Consider the following 16,855-nt stretch of genomic DNA (forward strand, 5'->3'; position numbering starts at 1 on the left):
AACACAGACAGGCATACTGATAGTTTCAACAGATAAAACACAGACAAGCATACTGAGAGTTTCAACAGATAAAACACAGACAGGCATACTGATAGTTTCAACAGATAAAACACAGACAAGCATACTGATAGTTTCAACAGATAAAACACAGACAAGCATACTGAGAGTTTCAACAGATAAAACACAGACAGGCATACTGAGAGTTTGCACACAGCCATGAACATGTAACATGTTAGTTTACACATTTACTGGCAACACTAACAACGCCGCCACCATCCTCTACAATCCAACCCCATGGTTTCAGTGTTCAAACATCAACTATAGACATAGTGCTCTAACAAGATCTAACTCAGTTCAACAAGATCTAACTCAATTCATGGTGTTTGCATTGATTTGCTTGCGGGAAAAAAAGGAGTGTTTGTCTGTGAGACAGGTGGCTGGAGATTCCAGATTCCCCTCTCTGATACTGAGGCCCACATGAATAATAGAACGTGGTAAGTTGGTGCCAGGATCAGGGCCTGCAAACACAGCTGCTCCCCTCAGCCTTCCAAGAATGAACAGCACACTGGGAAGGGAAACAGGAAGATAGGGCCTGCATGGGCCCCACCTGAGGACCACAGCCTGAGCAACTAATCAAACCTATGGGCTGAGAGGGAGAGAAGAGAGCGGGAGAGGAGAGAAGAGAGACGGAGAGGAGGGAAGGGAGAAGGAGAGAAGAGGGAGGGAGAGGAGAGGAGGGAAGGGAGAGGAGGGAAGGGAGAGTGAGAGAGAGGAAAAAAGGGAGAGGGAGAGAAGAGAGAGGGAGAGGGAGAGAAGGAAGAGGAGAGAAGGGAGAGGAGAGAGAGGAAGAGGAGGGTAGAGAGTGAAGAGAGAAGGGAGAGGAGGGAAGGGAGAGGAAGAGGAGGGACAAGAGGGAGAGGAGGGAAGGGACAGAGGAGAGAAGAGAGAGGGAGAGGAGGTAAGGGAGAGGAAAGAAGAGCGAGGGAGAGGAGGAACGAGAGAGGAGAGAAGAGAGTGGGAGCGGAGGGATAAGAGGGAGAGGAGGGAAGAGATAGGGAGGGGAGGGAAGAGAGAGAAGAGAGAGGGAGAGGGAAGAGAGAGGGAGAGGAGGGATGAGAGAGAGGAGGGAAGGGAGAGGATGGAAGAGAGTGGGAAGAGAGAGGGACAGGGATGAGAGAGGGAGGGAAAAGAGAGGGAAGAGAGTGGGAGAGGAGGGAAGGGAGAGAAAAGATAAGGAGAGGAAGGAAGAGAGAGAAGGGGGCATCTGTTTATACAAAAGTAGAGAGAAAACTAATGAAAGAGGAGACCAGGAAGAGAAAGGAAAGAAGATGCAGGACTGAAGATATGATGTGATGATAAGTGTTTGTATTTAGGATATTTAGGAAATAACAATATCATATCTCTCTCCATTATCTGTGGCTGAGACATTACTTTCATATGATATGAAAGGACTGGACTACATCCAATAATACTCCAGCCATCATGTTGTAGTACTTGTAAGTCTCTTTGTCCAATGGGACACAAGCTCTTAGCCCATGACTAAGGTAACAATACAATACTGCCCATGGTTTCAGCGGTAACAATGTTGCTTCCTGGAACGGTGGTTTCAATTAGAGACCTGGTGATGTGTACTCAAGGCCGCCTAATCAGCCCACCATCCGTCCACACAGGCCACGGGCCCATAGAATCTCCCCCTAATGTGACCCCATTACAGGGCCAGCCAGCACAGGCGATAGGACTAATGATGACAACCCATCTCCATCACCAGAAGACAGTCTCCCAATCCCAGTGTTCTAAATGGGGGATGATGGGTTGGCTGCAGATGAGGCCTTGCTCTAATGTTCTGGACAGTTCAACCAGCTCATTATCTTGGACCATGACTAAATGACAAGGGGCAGGTGATTGCCATGTGCTGATGCCAAGTTATTTCCCAGTATCTTTGCAATGTAAATGAATGGCGTACCTCAATGAATGGCATACGCCTCCATATGGTGGCTAATACATCTATTTAGTTGCCCTCTCACATTAAAACTACATTCATTTAGTGGTGAATCTGTAGTGACCCTGGTCGTTTCATCTCTACGGTGTAGCAGGTTATCCTAATTACACCTCCTGCTATGAAGGGCTTTTTTCACTGCTAATTAGTTGTCTAAACGCTGTCTGAGCCTCATCAGCCGTGTTCATGCTCATCTGATTAACTGGATAGAACCACCTTGAGCGTCAGAGGGGATTCTGGTCTACATTCTGGAGCATGTAAATATTTATTGCCAAATTATACCACCACCTTGGGATTGTTTTCACAATCTGTTTTTGGGGGCTTCTAGGGTAGCTAAATGAATATTTGACCATGAGATGGGCATTGATAACAGCAGGCACTTTTGTTAAAATGACACATACATAACAAATAGGCATTAAATCGGGGAATAATAAAAATCACATATTAAATAAAGCACATTATTCAATATCATCTCCTTATGTTTTGTCCATGGAGCTCAGGCGAGTACTCCAACCCTGAGGTGGCGTTATATGGCCCAGGTAGCTTTTCAACCTTTAATAGCATTGTTTACACAAGGTTAACACTGGCATCAGTAGGACGGCAGATAGGGTGGAGGCCTGATCATTGGCATGATAGTGGTTAATTCAGAGAGAGAGAGACTAGACAGACAGATAGAAAAACACAAGGCTGCTGCCTTTATGAGACAACTTGGTGTACTGTAAATGGAGTGAATGATAAAGTGTACATACAGCAATGTTCCCTCAAAATGTTTTCATCACTGAGAAAATGTCAGGTCTGCTGGGTGCAAACTTGAACATTGTGAAAATTTACTGTGAACACTGAGGCTGTACCCGCTTTAAGTTACAGTTTCAGACAGTGGTCAAGAAGGCTGTTGAGGATGATGATCATGTAGACCTACCAGAGTGGCCTACCATCAAAAACAATGGAGAAAATGCATCCCATAACATGGAAATAGCTGCTCTATCATTCAGCCTACAGTAGCAGCCAATGTGTGGTGTTCAATGTAGACCTACAATCCATGACTTTTGAAAAAAAAACATGCAGGTCTTGATATTAACCTGAAAATGTTGTTGTGTTGTTTGATGCAAGAAACCACTTTACTAAATAAAATGCATCATTATTCCCATACCATTATTACAGAGAATCAGACAAATTATGCTACCCTCTGCCTATTGGCTACTTAGCTTATTCAAGCCTGTCTCAAGATACAACACCGCCCCTTTAAGACAAAAAAAATAAGCTCTTTACCTGACTTGCTTTTCAAAGATGTCTAGAAATGTATATGTTTTGTGCTCTTATAGGAAACAATCACTCCCCCATTGCTGACTACAAATGGTCTATAACGACTAATAACACACTAACTAGTAAAGGATATGAACAACATGTGTACATGTGGCTACATGCAGCTCTCACTTTGATCTGAAAACAAGCCCATCTTGGTTAGGTTGCACCAGTCTGTGTAGAGTCGTGTGTGTCAATGCAATTGAATCCTACTCCGATGCGTTCTGCTTACAACAAAATCTCTTGCATAGTTGGTTTTGCATACCAAGTCTTGCATAGTTTGTTTTATTTCGGTGTGTTGCATTGAAAGTAGCTAATATTGCGTTGATTCGATCACAATTCCCACAGTAAAGGGAAACGTTGATCGTGTTACCTAAGGGGGAAAACTCGAGAAAGTTGAGTGAAGTTCAATCTCGTGCTTCTCTATTTCTTCTCCTCGGCGTTCCTGGGAGAGCTGCGCGCTTAGATGGAACATTGCTATTCAGCGTCATCTTGATGTTCTTAGAGGATATTATGCAACCTAAAGTTTTAACTCTGATGTTGTTTTGCTCTGGGCCGATACGTGGAGATAGTGGAGGAGTCTCTATCTCTCTCTCCCCGCTTTCTCTCTCTCTCTCTCTTTCGCTCTCTCTCTCTATGTCCCCCCTCTCTCTCCCTCCTCTCTCTCCACATTCCACACTCTCCCTCCTCTCCCTCTCTCTCTTTCACTCTCTCTCTCCCCTCTTTCTCTTTCTCTCTTTCGGCTGATTATTGGCTTTTTTTAGGCCTGATTATTTGCATGATGGGGGATAATTGAGTAGTGGGTTGGGGTTGTGTGGGGTGGCGTGTGTGGAGGGTTGTGTCCGTGTATGTGTGGAGGGATGTGAGTGTGTATGTGTGGAGAGATGTGAGTGTTTGTGTGTGTGTGTTTGTGTGTGGTGGAGCGAGTGAAAGTACAACGACACATGACTTAGTGGCAGATCTGATCTTGTGATAGCTTCTGTCTGGACTGCCAGCCCTGGTTGGTTTGGCCTTTAGCCTGCAGAATTCCCCCACTTAGGACCAGGGGATTTCAGGGATGAGAGAGAACGCGAGAGAGAGAGAGAGAGAGAGAGAGAGAGAGAGAGAGAGAGAGTGAGAGTGAGCAAGAGAGAAAGAAAGAAAGAGGGGAGAGAAAGAGAGAGAGAGAGTGAGAGAGAGAGAGACCCACATCACCTCACTGTTCAACAGCGACCTCTTTTGACAGGACAGATAGAAAGCTGTAGATAAGGCTGCTACCTTTAAGAAACCACTTGGTGTACTGTAAGAGTGAATGATACAGTGTAAATACTGTTCAGCGTCATCGTAATGTTCTAAGAGGATTTATTCACCGCCTCCAAATTCAACCTACATTTTTAACTCTGATGTTTTGCTCTGGGCTCATACCTCGGTGCCAAGTGACCATGTGGAAATATGGCTATTGATTTGACCTCTGTTGTTTTCCAGATAGTGGAGGAGTTTCACCGTAGCATACCACAGCTCACTCCTCTCTCTCTCTCAATTCAATGTTCAATTTAAGTGCTTTATTGGCATGGGAAACATATTTTAACATTGTGAATCTCTCGCTCTCTCTGAATGAAAAGTAGTTTAGTGCTTAACTGAGCAGCCTTGAGGACAATGTTTCTAGAGGCAAATAAAAGCATAATGAGTATAGTATAAACAGGATGAATGTTAACACACCAAAGGACCTGATGAATGTGTTACTATGTAAAACCCAGGCTAGCCTGCATATTTCACTGGTTACACAGTTCTGACACAAAGAACTATTCATCTAGATCTAGAGATGTTCAATGCATTCCATATTTTCACTCTTCTTGACCTTAAAATGAAGGTGACTGAGACCTGACTGCAAGTGCACGCCTTGCAAATATGCTTTAAATATGCTTTAAAAAGGAGCTGACACTAAAATGTATGTGCTGATGACAAACAAAAGCAGCCCCAGCTGGCCTGTATACTCACTGATGGCCTCCACAAACAGCTCAAAGAATGGGAAGGGAAACAGCGGCTCTGGCAGCTCCCGAAAAAACATCTTGAGCGCCCCGGTGACAACGTGGATGTCCTCCCATTGGCTGTCGTCCAGGTTAAACTCCACCTCTGGGACATCACCAGGAAGAGATGGGGAGAGAGAGAGGGGGGAGAGAGAGGGGGGTGTGGAGAGAGAGACAGAGCGAGAGAGAGGGGGGGAGAGAGGGGGGACATGGAGAGAGAGAAAGAGGGAGAGAGAGAGAGAGAAGGAACGGTGAGAAAGAGAAGGAGAGAAGGAGAGAGAGAGAGAGAAAGAAGGAACAGGAACGGTGAGAGAGAGAGAGAGAGAGAGAGAGAGAAGGAACAGGAGCGGTGAGAGAGAGAGAGAGAGAGAGAGAGAGAGAGAGAGAGAGAGAGAATGTGCGAGAGAGAAAGGGAACAGGAGAGGGGAGAAAGAAGGAACAACACAGCTTTAATTGGGATAATTAGAGAGGGCTAATTACTGTGCTAATGTTTACCTGCTAACAGCGGCGCTCACTAACAGGCTCCCAGCTACCCAGAGGTCTGATAAAGCAGCATGTGTCTCCGTTTTAGACTGACAGATACCTTCTGCTGAAATGAGTTATTTCTGAAAACTCTGGTTAGTGACAGCGACATCAGGTGGATACCTGATTCAGAGGCACCCGGCTCAATATGTCACAGGAGGGCAGCAGTAGGCCTATGATCCAAAGCCAAGATGACAGGGCCTGAAGCTCTGAAGACAGTGGAATGGTCACATTATGGTGTATGTTGAAACCGGAAATAAGCCATCGTTCATTTCAGGCAACCGTGTCACATGATCAGAATATAAAGCCATGGGATCTTTTAATAGAGATAATAATCTTAGAAATATTACATTCATGTTTTGAAATTAGGCCTATGTATATGTCAAGATGCTCTCAATCTTCCCTTCATTCTTTTGGACTGTTGGACTGTTGGACAGTCAGACTCATATAAAATGACAAAGCAAGTAGGTATTTCTCTCTTTCTCTGGACAGTTTTAGGTATTCACTAGCAGAAAGTCCAGACTTTCAATTAGCCAGCCTCTCCAGTGTGTCCACTTGACACATATGAGTGGATTGTTAATCAGCCCACGGTTGCCTTGTACAAAGACCCACTAGAAAAAGTGAACTTGCTGCTTTCTATATGTATATGGTCCTGAAGGACATAGTAGCCTACTACATGGTCGATGCTTTCAACCCACTTGAGCTTGAGCTTGTACTGTACTGGCTCTGTAGAACTACGGGGGTTGGGAGCACATTCAGGAGACATGGAATGAGTGGGACAGAATGTAGGCACATGGTGTCACTGTGTCAGAATGCTCAGAATGTGCAGAATGTTGGTGATGTCACTCTTCCCACAATGTCCCGCGTCACAAACCACTTTTTTAATCTGTAGGACTGCAGGGCACAATAAAAACATAATGGTGTGTCTAAAGAAGAAGGTTGCTAGCTTTCTTCATGACAGAAATGTACATTCCAGAATGATACATTAGTTTAAAGGTCAACCAGTCTATTCTTCCTTCTCAGAGCTCTGGACAACAACAGACAAACGTTCTCTTGTTGGTTTGATGGAGAAATCCCCCATCAGCCCCTCACAAGGAGACCTTGGATAATTCAGATGAAGTAGGTAGACGTGTTTCACTGGAGGCACAGATCTGACTTGAAGTCTCATGAGGGATGCTTCGCTATCCTTCCGTTTACTCTGAAAGATCCCATTCTTAAGGTATTTGGGAATCTTTTTTTGTATTTGCAAAAGACAGTCTTGTGATCACTTTCTCATTCAACAAGAAAATGTCTCTGCAGTTATTCATAGTTTAGCTGTAAAGTAGAATTACTCAGTAATTACTCAGAATTATCCATGATTTCAGCAGAACACAGTCGTGGTTGTATACATTTTATCACAAAGAACACCTCAATCCAATCCTGTGTGTTCATTGTATGATATCCAGCAGAAACTGAACTGTATGAAGTTAACTACTATTAATCCATAATAGGGACAGCAAAACTATATTAGTTTACTGGGAATGTGGCCGTAATACAAACAATATAACATACAAACAATCACAAGTGAATCAAACAACAGAGCATAGCTTGGTCAACCAAGAATCAAGTGAATCAAACAACAGAGCATAGCTTGGTCAACCAAGAATCAAGTGAATTAAACAACAGAACATACCTTGGTCAACCAAGAATCGTAATTTCTGGATGGTGGCAAGATTACCACTCACTCTGTAGATGCCATCAGCCTCTAAACCTGGTGGATACAAGATAGACACAAGCCTGTGACATACTACACACATACTACACACTTTGACAAGACTAAGCTTTAATTTGGACTTAGATTAACAAAATTGACCAATTTAGAAAGAAATTCTGTTTTTTTTGATAGATCATTTTAACACTCACTGCAGTGGAATGGATAGCTGACATCATCCCTAGATAGAGGCTTTGACTTGGACGCAATTCGACTCTATTTCACTGTGACAATCCTGGAGGCTTGAAAGTGGACACACTGTAGCTAGGCTACAGATTGTAATGCAAAAATCGGCAGCACAATTTGAGTCACACTGCCGCTGCCCAGAGGTAGCCGGGGCGACACGTTCCTCTGGTCTTTTCTGTCAGCTGCTCTAATGAATGTCCGTCCACATTGCTGAGCATTTGACAGTGGAAGGCGATATACTGTACCGCTGTCACTGGTGGGGTAACTAGAGGATATGGTTGACTTGAAAAAGTAAGGAAGACGTACACGGTTTCATTCTTTGCAAGGCATTCTTGTATAATGTCATGGCTATTTTCTGCAGCTCAAATGTTAAGACGTCCAGATGAATTTGACCCCAGCGTGTTGGGCCCTTTGTTTACATGCAAGGCAGTCAGAAGCTGTTTGCTTGTACTTTTCCTGCTGTATCCAGAGCCTGGCCAAGTGTTGCTTGCTTGTGTGTGTGCAGGGCTGGCCCTTGCCATTCTGCAGCCATAGGTGAGACCAAAAACTGCTGCCCCCACAAAACTGGAATAGTCCCAGTAAGCAAAATTACATTTAAAATACATCTTTTCCAGACGTTGAAGTTAGGTTCATTGTAGGTTCTGAATGAAAGGTGAAAGGGTATTTTCCGTATGTTTAAAATACATATTTTCAAGGACATTGGAAAGTCATCTTTTCCCGGAACTTATCCGGACATATAAATCAGGTTCAATTTTGGTTCTCAATGAAATTTGAAAATACTTATTTTCCTCATGTTGAAAATATGTGTTTTACAGACGTTGAAAATATGTATTTTCCGGATGTTGAAATCAGGCACATTTTTGGTTCTGAATGAAAGTTAAAATATGTAATTTATAGACGTCTATCTTTGGGCCAAATCAAGGCTGGTCCGGGCAAAATGTGAACCAAGCATAGATGTCAATGATTGGTTCAGAGTTTGTCCGGACTGTACCAAAAACCGACGTCTGTGGATGTGGAAATCAAGGCCGTTCCGGAACTGCACCAAAAAAAAGACACCAAAAAGGCGTCACCGTCGGTCCGTTCTTACTGAGGTCTAGCCTACAGTGTTGTCTGAAATTTCCTTTTGTGAATGCCAATCTATCAGGTAAGCCTACCATTTGTAAAACACAAAAAAAAACTATGTCCGGATGGGACAAAAAAAGATGTCCAAAAGACATCGGCTCTGCTTACTGGGGTGTAGCCTACCAAGTCAGCCCGCAATGGAATTGTATGAATGCCCATCCATGTGTTAGGCCCACCGTTTGTAAAACAGGCCATTGCATTGGCTTTATTAGTCCTGATTCCAGTGACTAATCAGTTTGGCTATTTAAGCTCTGAATATCAGCTACCCAACATTATCAGGAGTTATCCAAAGCCTATTTGCAATGTGTTTACACAGCAGGAAATGCAGAAGCATTTTATTTTTTCGCTATGATCAGCTTGTCAAAAATGTATGGATATAAAATTGAAACCACTGATCATGACAATGGGGTGAAACTCATGGACAAGTTGTGAATCTCCATTCCATATTGACCTGTCCTGTTTTTAGGACATGTTGTTTGTTAACATGACAGCAAATGTTTTATTCGATTGAGAGCCTTTTAGGTCAGGCTACTTGATCGGAGAAATTATGTTGTCATACAATTTATCTCCAGTCTGTAGGCTACAGAAAAGGCCACATACTCTTTCTACTAGTCCTATGTCTGCTACATGATTGATGTTAAATTATTTTGTTGGAGAGATGCGTCTCTCCAACAGCACCCTGTAGAGCCGGCTGGGAATGGACAAGCAAAATATTTTGCGCCCCTACCTTTGACAAAGTGGCCGCTGCTTATCAAAGGGTGGCATCAGCACTCACCTAAAAAGATAATTATGCCACTGGTTGAGAGGAATTGTCATTGTTTTGGGGCAGAATTAAGTGAGGTTTGATATGTTGTTGTTGGAGGTGCGTCTTGGTCTGTTTAGCTCAGAAAACGCCACCCTCGTCAATCTTCCGCCATAAGCAGCCGCCTAATCCTGCCTAATGAGCGGGCCGTCCGTCTGTGTCTGAGTATGTGTGTGTGTAAATAGTTAAATTATTTCCCATACACAAAGTACTTACTTTCAACACATTTTTCAGAAAAGTACATACCTCTTTTTTCAACGGCCTCCACACACTGCCTGACGAAATTTGGCACAGTGGTCCCTTCCCGCTCACAAAGTGCCAACAAGGGACAGCCAAACACTCGATCTGTGAAGAAAAAACACCATTCCCCAGAACTACTGAATTGAAGCTACAGTGTAAAAAGTATTGAAATTAGCGATAACATCAAAGAGAACAGCTTCAGCATTTAATTGTGCTGAACTGTGTTTTATCAGATCGTAAATGCACAGAGGAGGAACTTGGTGGAACGGCAGAGTATCTGTTTAATAGGACATTTCTATTCACACCTGAAACATCTCATTACTACTGTCCATTGATCATCATCATTAGGTTGAGGGATAGGTCATTCATTCATAGCATTGCTCTTGACTCCTACTTTGTTCTCCTCTGATGGCTGTTTCCAGAACAGTGTTGATAACAGTACATAGGTTCCACGGCTACACTGGTAAAGGATAATCAATCCAATGGTTAACCACACACAGCATTTTATTGCTAAGTAAAACAATTTCCTACGAACCCTGATTTTCCCATGAACCCTGAGTCTCCAAGGCAGCTTTGCTCCAATCAGACGGAGAGGAGGACCACATTCTCTTTTCTCCAATCAGACGGAGAGGGGGACCACATTATCTTTGCTCCAATCAGAGGGGGAGTGGGACCACATTATCTTTGCTCCAATCAGAGGGGGAGGGGCACCTCATTATCTTCGCTCCCATCAGAGGTAGAGTGGGACCACATTATCTTCACTCCCATCAGACGGAAAGGGGGACATATTATCTTTGCTCCCATCAGAGGGAGAGGTGGACCACATTATCTTTGCTCCAATCAGAGGGAGAGGGGGACCACATTATCTTTGCTCCAATCAGAGGGAGAGGGGGACCACATTATTTTGGCTCCAATCAGAGGGAGAGGGGGACCACATTATCTTTGCTCCAATCAGAGGGAGAGGGGGACCACAATATCTTTGCTCCAATCAGAGGGAGAGGGGGACCATCTTATCTTTGCTCCAATCAGAGGGAGAGGGGGACAACATTATCTTTGCTCCAATCAGAGGGAGAGGGGAAACACATTCTCTTCCCTTACAAACATTGTATATATGTTTATATACTTTTTCTACTGTGTTATTGACTGTACGCTTGTTTATTCCATGTGTAACTCTATGTTGTTTTTGTGTTGCACTGCTTTGCTTTATCTTGGCCAGGTCGCAGTTGTAAATATGAGAACTTGTTCTCAACTAGCTTACCTGGTTAAATAAAGGTGAAATTAATAAAAAAAGTCTCATTGGTTCATTACTTTTGTCCATTAAAATATACTGAGAAGTCCCTCACTTAACCTGTCCCTACTGGCAATATACTCAGGCTTTTGTGGTCACTAACTTAGGGTTAGCAAAGCATACCTCATCAAACATAGACTGGTATTCAAACTGACTGTGCACAGAGGTACACTCTTTCACTCATCAACTGGCTTATGTTACTGTATGGGTCCTCTGAACAGTGCTGTCTCTCTAGCACTGGACAACATCAAAGATAACCCTCTGTTGTTTATACAGTGGAGGGGAGGGTTCGACAAATACAGAAATGACTGCGAGAAGGCACCTTTGTATACAAAATCCACTTCCCAGCACTCAGCGGATAAGCATGGGAAATGACGAGGGGGAGGGGAAGGGGGCCAGTGAAATGGAGCAAAATTACCGCTCCTAAAGGAATTCAAATAACCCTTGCGTTGCATGGATTTAATTTGCATTCTGAAGTATGATAGGAAAGAGGGGGAGGGAGGGAAGGGGGCCTGATTTGAGGAAACACACATGAAGTGTCGTTCTCTTCAGCCCTGACAAAAAGGACAGTCTGAGGGGCACCTGCACCAAGTATTTCATTTATTCCGTCAATAATGTCCTCTCCCTTTGATCAAGCGTTTGTCCCATGGACACCACATTAAAGGGTCTCCTTGAATCTGGGGGAAATTCCAAATACTGTTACCTTCTTCTAAGTATTGCAAATGTATTTAAATAACGCCTTAATGGTGTATTTTCCTTCAACCGTGGGCTCAATAATTGAGTTCCCCCTGAGAGAAATGGATTATGTGGTTATGTGATTTATGTAGATTGGTGTGTTGTTTTGTTTTTTTCAAGTAAAATCCATTCAGTATAAATGTATCAATCTCTGTTGTACGGGGAGAAGAGACCTTTTCAAATCAGTGTAATAACTCACTATCTTCACTAGTTATTCTATACTTATAAATAATTATGTAATAAATTGTGACATCACATCGGGGAATGTACAGCTACAGTTCAGTCTCCTCTTTCTGATTGAAGGGTAGTCCAAATTGAAAGAAGGTAGTCAAAATGTGCAATACATTTTGAAAGATTTATGTTCCTCACAACATGTGTGGTGTGGTGGAAAAGAATCAACCTATCCTGGCAGAATACTCTGATACCTTTGATGATGCCTTTCTCCTGTAGAGTCTTCATAGAGGGCCGTCTTGTGATGAACTTTTTGAGTCTGTTCTTCACCCCATTCTTATCAGCACTGTCCGACATGCTGTAGGTGAGCTTGGAAGACTTGAACACTTCTCAAGAACACAGAGAAAGAGACACACGGTTAAATTAAGTGAAAGGGAAAGCTATGATGTTATGTTTGTCTTAAGAAAGGCTCATTAGGCAAATATAGGCTTTTATAGGCTCAGTAGGCTTTTAGGCTCAGTAGACTTTTAAAAATACACCTTTCCAGAAACAAGTCTCTCACCATTGACGCTTGCTATAGACCACCTTCTGCCCCCAGCTGTGCCCTGGACACCATATGTGAACTGATTGCCCCCCATCTATCTTCAGAGCTCGTGCTGTTAGGTGATCTAAACTGGGACATGCTTAAAACACCGGCCATCCTACAATCTAAGCTTGATGCCCTCAATCTCACACAAATTATCAATTAACCTACCAGGTACAACCCCAAATCCGTAAACACGGGCACCCTTATAGATATCATCCTAACCAATCTGCCCTCCAAATACACTTCTGCTGTCTTCAACCTGGATCTCAGCGATCACTGCCTCATTGCCTGCGTCCGTAATGGGTCTGCGGTCAAATGACCACCCTTCATAACTGTCAAATGCTCCCTAAAACACTTCAACAAGCAGGCCTTTCTAATCGACCTGGCCCGGGTATCCTGGAAAGATATTGACCTCATTCCGTCAGTAGAGGATGCCTGGTCGTTCTTTAAAAGTGCTTTCCTCACCATCTTAAATTAGCATGCCCCATTCAAAAAATGTAGAACCAGGAACAGATATAGCCCTTGGTTCACTCCAGACCTGACTGCTCTTGAACAGCACAAAAACATCCTGTGGCGTACTGCATTAGCATCGAATAGCCCCCACGATATGAAACTTTCCAGGAAGTTAGGAACCAATATACACAGGCAGTTAGGAAAGCAAAGGCTAGCTTTTTCAAACAGAAATTTGCATCCTGTAGCACTAACTCCAAAAAGTTCTGGGACACTGTGAAGTCCAAGGAGAATAAGAGCACCTCCTTCCAGCTGCCTACTGCACTGAGGCTAGGAAACACTGTCACCATTGATAAATCCACAAAAAAATGTCTATGGCTGGCCATGCTTTCCACCTGGCTAGCCCTACCCCGGTCAATATCCCTGCACCCCCCACAGCAACATGCCCAAGCTTCCCCCATTTCTCCTTTACCCAAATCCAGATAGCTGATGTTCTGAAAGAGCTGCAAAATCTGGAACCTTACAAATCAGCCAGGCTAGACAATCTGGACCCTCTCTTTCTAAAATTATCCGCAGAAATTTTTGCAACCCCTATTACTAGCCTGTTTAACCTCTCTTTCGTATCGTCTGAGATCCCCAGAGATTGGAAAGCTGCCACAGTCATCCCCCTTTTCGAAGGGGGAGACACTCTAGACCCAAACTGCTAAAGACCTATATCTATCCTACCCTGCCTTTCTAAGGTCTTCAAAAGTCAAGTTAAAAAACAGATCACCGACCATTTCGAATCCCACCGTGCCTTCTCCGCTATGCAATCTGGTTTCTGAGCTGGTAATGGGTGCACCTCAGCCACGCTCAAGGTCCTAAACGATATCATAACTGCCATCGATAAGAGACAATATTGTGCAGCTGTGTTCATCAACCTGGCCAAGGCTTTCGACTCTGTCAATCACCACATTCTTATCGGCAGACTCAACAGCCTTGGTTTCTCAAACGACTGCCTCGTCTGGTTCACCAACTACTTCTCAGTCAGAGTTCAGTGTGTCAAATCGGAGGGACTGTTGTCCGGACCTCTGGCAGTCTCTATGGGGATGCCACAGGGTTCAATTCTCGGGCCGACTCTTTTCTCTGTATACATCAATGATGTCGCTCTTGCTGCTGGTGATTCTCTGATCCACCTCTACGCAGACGACACCATTCTGTATGCTTCTGGCCCTTCTTTGGACACTGTGTTAACTAACCTCTAGACGAGCTTCAATGCCATACAACTCTCCGTCCGTGGCCTCCAACTGCTCTTAAATGCAAGTAAAACTAAAAGCATGCTCTTCAACCGATCACTGCCCGCACCTGCCCGCCCGTCCAGCATCACTACTCTGGACGGTTCTGACTTAGAATATGTGGACAACTACAAATACCTAGGTGTCTGGTGAGACTGTAAACTCTCCTTCCAGACTCACATTAAGCATCTCCAATCCAAAATTAAATCTAGAATCGGCTTCCTATTTCTCAACAAAGCATCCTTCAGTCATGCTGCCAAACATACCCTTGTAAAACTGGCTATCCAACCGATCCTTGACTTCGGCGATGTCATTTACAAAATAGCCTCCAACACTCTACTCAGCAAATTGGATGCAGTCTATCACATTGCCATCCGTTTTGTCACCAAAGCCCCATGTACTACCCACCACTGCGACCTGTATGCTCTCGTTGGCTGGCCCTCGCTTCATATTTGTTGCCAAACCCACTGGTTCCAGGTCATCTATAAGTCTTTGCTAGGTAAAGCCCCGCCTTATCTCAGCTAACTGGTCACCATAGCAACACCCACCCGTAGCATGCGCTCCAGCAGGTATGTTTCCCTGGTCACCTCCAAAGCCAATTTCTCCTTTGGCCGCATTTCATTCCAGTTCTCTGCTGCCAATCACTGGAACGAATTGCAAAAATCACTGAAGCTGGAGACTCATATCTCCCTCACTAACTTTAAGCACCAGCTGTCAGAGCAGCTCACAGATCACTACACCTGTACATAGCCATCTGTAAATAGCCCATCCAACTATCTCATCCCCATATTGTTATTTATAAAAAACATTTTTTTCTCCTTTGCACCCCAGTATCTCTACTTGCACATTCATCTTCTGCACATCTATCATTCCAGTGCTTAATTGCTAAATTGTACTTATTTCGCCACTATGGCCTATTTATTGCCTCACCTCCATTATTCTACCTCATTTGCACACACTGTATATAGCCTTTTTCTACTGTATTATTGACTGTATGTTTGTTTATTCCATGTGTAACTCTGTGTTGTTGTTCGTGTCGCACTGCTTTGTTTTATCTTGGCCAGGTCGCAGTTGTAAATGAGAACTTGTTCTCAACTGGCCTACCTGGTTAAATAAAGGTGAAATAAATAAAATAAGAATAAAAATATGCCTCCACAATGCTACAGCCTAGGTTGATATTATGCTTCACCTCATCTCTCTACCTAACCCTCGCTCTTCCTCTTTCCTTAGATTCCCACTGTTATTTATCCTTCCCGGAGTCTATCACATGGCTGTCTTTTTCTAGTTTTTACTCAAATTGAACTTTTCCTTGTCTAAAGGAAGTCCAGGCACTGCTTGTCAGTCTAATAAAAGGCTTTGTCTATGGACTAGCTTTGTCTGTGGACTAGCTTTTCCTATGGACTAACTTTTCCTATGGACTAGCTTTGTCTATGGACTAGCTTTGCCTATGGACTAGCTTTGCCTATGGACTAGCTTTGCCTATGGACTAGCTTTGCCTATGGACTAGCTTTGTCTATGGACTAGCTTTGCCTATGGACTAGCTTTGTCTATGGACTAGCTTTGCCTACGGACTAGCTTTGTCTATGGACTAGCTTTGTCTATGGACTAGCTTTGCCTACGGACTAGCTTTGCCTACGGACTAGCTTTGCCTATGGACTAGTTTGTCATCCAAGAAACACGTTTGAGATATGTCTTATAGTACATTTTGGAGTACACAGAGATGCAAAGTAAAATATATTGTTGACAAGTGATTATTTCAAATTTTCGTGCCATTGGAACACAGGAGTGATGGTTGCTAATAACGGGCCTCTGAACGCCTATGTAGATATTCCATAACAAATCAGCAGTTTCCAGCTACAATAGTCATTTACAACATTAACAATGTCTACACTGTATTTCTGATTAATTTTATGTTATTTTAATGGACAAAAAATTGGCTTTTCTTTCAAAAACAAGAACATTTCTACGTGACCCCAAACTTTTGAACGGTAGTGTATATTATGCAAATGTACGAGCAACCACTTCCTTAGAAAAAGTTATTCTGAGTCATTAAATGCTTGCAGTAGCACAGATAAGAGACAACTTTTAATCAGCATACCTTTGTGAGTTCAAGCTTGTACCAACACGTGAAGAACTGTTTTGAATAAGCAACCGTAGTAAAACTAGCTAGTCATTGGAGACAACTTACTGAGTGAGCGTCTGTGTTCAGGTTTGGGTTCCTTTGTGCAGAGGGACTCAGGTGCAGGTCTTGGCAGTGACAGTGTCTTGCTAGGCAACCCATGTCTAGGTAGGTACTCTGTGCTGTTTGCCCTTCGTATGCCAGGCTTATCAGAGGCCTTCCCAGCAGCTCCTTTAGACTATAACAGAAAGGAGGTTAAAACATTTCAGTCCAAAGGTCACTGGCTGCACATCTCTTTATTATTAC

General features: G+C 43.5%; 1 protein-coding gene across 2 annotated transcripts in view; it reads right to left on the reverse strand.

Moving 5' to 3' along the window:
• The window catches only part of rhg15 (Rho GTPase-activating protein 15), a 72,208-nt gene that overhangs the window by 22,573 nt on the left and 32,780 nt on the right, over nt 1-16,855 (reverse strand). Inside the window, exons 7-11 of one of the 2 annotated variants that reach the window (XM_014165510.2) lie at nt 16,619-16,787; nt 12,375-12,509; nt 9,933-10,031; nt 7,499-7,576; nt 5,276-5,410 (exon numbers count right to left, since the gene is read on the reverse strand). In XM_014165510.2, the coding sequence (XP_014020985.1) occupies nt 5,276-5,410; nt 7,499-7,576; nt 9,933-10,031; nt 12,375-12,509; nt 16,619-16,787 (616 nt within the window). 2 annotated transcript variants of the gene reach the window in all.

The sequence above is a fragment of the Salmo salar genome, chromosome ssa21, assembly GCF_905237065.1.
Source record: "Salmo salar chromosome ssa21, Ssal_v3.1, whole genome shotgun sequence".
Taxonomy (NCBI): Eukaryota; Metazoa; Chordata; class Actinopteri; order Salmoniformes; family Salmonidae; genus Salmo; species Salmo salar.